At 45.6% G+C, this 6,036-nt stretch overlaps 1 protein-coding gene across 1 annotated transcript; it reads right to left on the reverse strand.

Annotated features, from left to right (window-relative positions):
* Positions 1 to 343: 343 nt before the first annotated feature.
* Positions 344 to 5,862, reverse strand: CCDC103 (coiled-coil domain containing 103). The gene is given in 5 exon segments (XM_018555192.1): positions 344 to 766; positions 1,675 to 1,681; positions 1,805 to 1,937; positions 3,735 to 3,886; positions 5,837 to 5,862. Coding segments are annotated over 4 exon segments (696 nt in total). The 5' UTR covers positions 3,878 to 3,886; positions 5,837 to 5,862; the 3' UTR covers positions 344 to 353.
* Positions 5,863 to 6,036: the final 174 nt, after the last annotated feature.

Genomic DNA, 6,036 nt, shown 5'->3' on the forward strand with positions numbered 1-6,036 from the left:
AGGGGTTGTATCAATGAATGTGATGTCACCACCCCTTGTCCAATCAGAGAATGCTTTGTATTCCTTGATGAGAAAACTAGGTGTTCTCTGAACGGCTGCTGTGCAGAGTGAATGACCCCCTGTGCTTTTACAGTAGATGGGAAGTCGCTCAGCACAGCGGCAGTACCGGGACCTGAAAGATCGCGGCCAGCACTGTAGCAGCTCTGACTACTACAGTGTTTTATCGGATCCCCGTGGGCAGGCCAGGTATATCATATGGCCAAGCTGGACCAATGTATGTATGAATAATACTTTAAACCTGGAGTTGAGCTTTAAATGAACCATACCCACCAAATGTATATATTTGATATGCTTTATTCTGTGACTTTATAAAGAGACATAAGATGGATCAGCGTTGAACTGTTTTTAACATCAGTATCCTTTTCCTCATTGGATATACTTTTTAGCTTCCCAAATAAGTCCCTGCAGCTTCCCTGTTCAGCTTTACTGAGGAAGACCAGGTTGAGGTCAAAACGTTTTGTCTGTGCCAGGCAATTCAAGATGTCCATCACTTCCTGCCACTGTGTTCCCTGGAGGTTCTCCTCCAGTACCTGAAGGATGTCTCCCAAGAGTGCCGAGCACACCTCCGCATGGAAAATGAGGGACAGTTTTTCAGCTCCGATCTGCAGGAGGAAGTCGTATCTTTTCTTTGCGTCTATCCTGCGCCACTCACGGGTGAATTCAAACGCATTAAATCAGTGGCCAGTCTACAGAGTATGTGGGTTTACTAATCAGTGGCCAGTCTATAGAGGATGTGGGTTTACTCCTCGGTGGCCAGTCTATAGAGGATGTGGGTTTACTCCTCAGTGGCCAGTCTACAGAGAATGTGGGTTTACTCTTTGGTGGCCACTCTACAAAGTATGTCAGTTATAGTGACAGCATTTAGTATCCACTGAGCCCCAGAGAAAGAAGAGAATTGGAAGGAACTCTGATGTCACCATAAAAAAGAAAGATTAAAAAAATATATATATTAATTTTTTTAAAGGGCTGCAGAGGTTCTCTAAGGAGGTGGGGAGAAGGAACAGGGGAGGAAGATTCCTGGTGTGTATGTGGCCTTTAAAGAGAACCTGTACTTTGACCATACTAGGTAAAGTAACAGGATCACTTAACAGGAGGTACTGTAAGCAGCCAGCAGTGCACTTGCCACTGCCAAAGCAATATTTGATATTCCATTACTTAGTGGCCAATCACCAGCCCATGCATGTCCCACAGGAACAGGGGGATCATGCACAGGACTTTGGTGGATTTGGCAGCAGATCAAGGTGACAGGATATGTACTGACCTTTTATATGTCACCTGTAAAATGGACCTGTTACATTGCCAACTACCTCCTAATGTACTCATGATTGAAAAACGTTTAGATGTCTTCCTGGATGAGCACAACATACAAGGATATGTATACTCTTAGAATAGTTAACTTATCTGACACACACACACACACACGTTGACCTGGATGGACCTGTGTCTTTTTTTTCCAACCCTAACTACCATGCAACTATGTAATCCTAATGCCAGACATGTCTGTGTCCACTGCAAGAAGGCAATCAGGACACAACAAAGGGGCTCCGTGGGAATACTTTCTTAGAACAAGTACCATTTCACTGGTATGTGGATGTGATAATCGAAGAAAAACACAACTTTTCTGGAGGTAATCAGATGGACACATCTGGATTAAAGGAGGGGATGGAGAGGATGGAGTTTGCAATAATGTCATAGGCGAGCGGTCGGGACAAGCAGAGGCAATCAATTTCTGTTTCCGCCTCACCTGTAATACGGTACAAACTGCCTCTCTGGATGAGCCGCTTGTTGAGGCAGTTGGATTCCATGGCTGCTTCCTATCTCCTCCAATCTTGTCCTTCCGCTCCAAGGGTTTCAGGTTAGATGCAAGTACAATATCTCTGCACCGTACAAGAGAGCATGGAATAAATTGGAGAAAGAAAAAGTCAATACTGACAATGCCAATATATTACCTTACTGGAAACATAATCCAAACTCCTCTTACATTAAAGAAAAACATATCATTGTATAGAAAAATTGAAATACAAAACAACTATTGAAAGAATATGAGAAAAAAAAGATGCAAAGAAATTCTATAGAGGGCGCAGAGAAAGGAAAAGGTTTGTAAGCAAGGGTTAGCTTTTGTAGAATTGCTAGAGGAGTTATGTTGTAACATATATTAGATCTAAATCCCATCACTTGGCATGAGCTCAGGTTCGGACATAACCTGGTCTGAACTCCTCTGAACTCAGAAGGAAGCTCCATCCCTCCTGCCCAATCAGGGAATTCCCTGCCTGCAACTTGATGTTAACAAAGGGCCGGGATTCAGTGACGTCTTTGACCTTATATGGCTACATGCCTATATTTGGTGAATGACATTTATGTGACTCTATAGGGTAAATGATGTGAGCACAAGCTTCCCTCCCCTTTGTTTACATTCAGCTTCGGAGCAAGGAATGCCTGATCTGCAGCTGATTGAGTAGAAGTGCCCATGGCTCTTCCTTGTGTGGAGGAGCTTGGGTTCGGACTGAGATAGGAAAAAAGTATTTATTTCCTATGCTCCTCAACTCCATCTAGTGGGAAAAAAATGAGAACATTCGTTTTTTCCTCTATTCGCACAGAATGCACATACCTTGTTTTGCAGGATGAATGGTTCTGCCAATTTTGAATAAATACACTCCATAGTGTATGGCCAGCCCAAATGTTTATAGAAAGGTTTGCTGACAATGACTGATTGCTGGGTGCGGGGCAGTCTCTAGGAGCAGGGTCATCCCGATAATGAGGCAGCCTGAAGCGGTTGCCTCAGATGGCATCTCAGTGGGTCACATGGGAAAGGGGGGGCAGGTGTCCCTGTTGCATCTTTCCGCCTAGAGAGCCAGGTTGCTCTTAGCAACCTGTGGCGCTCTGGCCGGCGTCCCACCCAGCTCCTGGCAACCAGATATGTCAGTGAACTGGGCGGAACGCCGGACGCCGCCCCCCCATCACCAAAACTCCCTGCCAGTAACGTGCAACGCCACTGACCACACCCCCAGCGGTGAATAGTGTAGGGACACCCCTGACCATGAGCCCTTGTTCACACCTGAACGTTTTGTAGCGCGTTCTACACTCGACGAACGCTCTACAAAACGCTCAAAAATATAAATCCCATTGTATTCAATGGTCTCGTTCCCACCTTGGCGTATTTCCACCCGTCCCTAACACGCTACAAAACGGCCCACGCCTGAAAAGGTACAGGTACTACTTTGGGCCGTTTTGTTGCGCGTTTCCATTGGGATACAGACAAGTAGCCTTCGAAAACGCGCGCCGGTCGCGCAACTTTTTACCACGAATCGCGGTAAAAAAACACGTGCCGGTCGCGCGACAGATGCGCATATGCAATACGCCTAGGTGTGAACAAGACCTTAGTGACAATGGCATTCTGTCACCAGCATGTACTGATTATCCCTAGGTTACCAGCATTTGTGTGCAGCATTCTGTGTTTTCATACGCCCTCCCAAGCAATGACGGACACAGTTCCACAGATTACAAAGCGCTGTCCACACTTTCTTGTTCACAGAATAACAGCGCCTCTTTTAAACCCACAGTGATTGGTACATAAACTCAACAATCGGGGATGTTGACTACAGCAGCCAATCAGCTTCTTTATTCTATAATCCGTTCTGAAAACTAAAATCCGATTGGTTGTCACTGGCACATACCTGAACTCCTCATAAGATGCCACTTTCTGATGGATGGCACGGAACTTGGCATCATTCTCCCTCTGGTACTTCTCGTCTGCAGCCACGGCATTGGCCAGCTCTCTCTCCAGCTCCCGAAAGTCAAGAACCTCTGCGGTATTCATTGTCCAGAGCTGAGAATAGGGAGGTGATTGGATCATATACATCAACATCTCCCCCCACCATGTTCTAAAGCTGGCCACAATGAGAATTTCATTCTAAACCGATTTTTTAAAAACATTCATTTCATTTTCTAATAGTTAATGGGAACAAATTGACAATCTTTCTTGACCGCAATGACGAGAAAAATAAAAAGCCCGGGTTGAAAAAATGTTTTTTAATCTGAATGAACAAAATTCTAGCAATTTGCAGGGCCCGAAACCTTGTGAAATTCACTCTGTATGAATATTTGCACAAACAAACATTCTTTATTTTTTCCTTACAAGTTAAATCAATTTTGAATGTTCTTCTAATATCACATTATGGACACTAGATGGAGCTGAGGAGCACATGAAGGGGTTGATTTAAGGGGCAGTGAATGTTTGTTCTGTGTGAATATATGCACCAATGAACATTCTTTGTCTTTTTTTCTTTACAAGTGGAATTAATTTTGAATGTTCTGTGTCTAATATCACATTATGGCATTGATCGGGAAGTGAGTGAACACATACCGCTGATCGCTGACTTCCCGATCCTCTCCCTGCAGAGAGTGGTGACTGTCAGTCACCCCAGGGATTCCCCCCTCCTCTCTCTGTTTCTTCAGTGCTGACTGGAGGAACGGACAGAGAGGGGGCGGGCACAGCTTTTCAGTCAGCTGTCAATCGGCCAGCGGGGTGGATCTCCACAGTATTGTCGGGATCCATCCTGGCTGCGGCCTGGCTCTGCGCTCTCAGCATATAGCGAGCAATAGCCCGCGATATACTGAGTTTTGGGTCACCGGAGAACATTAGTATATGTCCTCCCGTGACCCTGAAGCAAACTATGGGCAGAAATGTTTGCCCCATAGTTCTCTTTTAAGTGCTCGTTGTGTCTAGGTTAAAAAAAAGTCACTCACCCGGACCACCGGGGCCGGCTTGCACTTAGACCGGTCCCTACCACCTGTCCCCTTTTCTGCTGCAGCGATGGTATGTCCCTCTGCTTCCTTACAATACGGTGTATTAGACGTGATGACTTGAGGATCCTTTGACTGCAGAGTGGAGGAAGTGAGAGGCTCCAGGGAGCGGTATAAAGCTGGCCATACACCTAGAGATGATCTGCAGATTTTCTATGGTCAGATGGGAAAAGGGCCACAGATTCCTCCATCTACGCTACACTGTGTGGATAGAGGAATCTCCCACTGGTCCAAGCTTCAGTATCTTGCTAGTCGGCCCCGCTGGCTCTCAAAACACATGAACAATCTGATTGGATGCAGGCATTGTTCAGGTGTTTTGAGCGGTATCGTGCACGCGGTCACGGATCGCCCAGGTGTGACCCTGGCCTTAAGCTGACCTGAATGATCCCACCATCCCCCTGCACAGATGAATAATTGCTGATCCTGTCAGTCCCAGCCTCTGTTTGTTTACAACCTGCGGAGAACATCTCCATCTCCTGGCTGCACCCGCACAGTACATCCCCATCGACTTCTATGTGGCCTATCTACCTTTATTGCCCTTTAATGGGGATGCAAGGCGCATGTGCACGCATGGCCATGATTAGATAAGATCAGATCTAAAGGTCACCACACACATTGCAATCTGATTGTACAATCTCCTTAAAGCTGCCCATACACCTTACAATTATCTGCAGATTTTCTGTGGTCAGATAGAAAAGGTGCAACAGATTCCTCCATCTACACTTAACTGTGTGGATAGAGTAATCTCCACCTGGGCCAATCTGTTGCACTTTTTCCATCTGCAGATAAATTGTAAGGTGTGTGGGCACCTTTAGATCGATTAACAGCTATGCAAGGGCTGGATATAAATCGATTGGATAGATTCGTCAGGTCCTCATATTCCATCGTTTCGGTACAAACATTGTACGCTCAGATTGTAAAGTGTATGTGAACATAATACAAACACACACAGCACTCCATGGATGCAACATACCTGCTCAGAGTCAATAACCAATGCTACGCGTCGATTACCATAGCAACCAACTTCAAGCTGTTGATATCCACACGAGCCAATCAGGAACAAGAACGTCATGATCAGGAATAGAGACGGCTTCCGCTTTCGTCTCCGGCATAGGTGTCTATCATAATGCCAGAATTTCACCTAGTTTTGTTTCTGGAGTTATTTTTCCAACC

Source organism: Nanorana parkeri, unplaced genomic scaffold (assembly GCF_000935625.1).
Source record: "Nanorana parkeri isolate BGI_ZX_2015 unplaced genomic scaffold, ASM93562v1 scaffold187, whole genome shotgun sequence".
NCBI classification, from domain to species: domain Eukaryota; kingdom Metazoa; phylum Chordata; class Amphibia; order Anura; family Dicroglossidae; genus Nanorana; species Nanorana parkeri.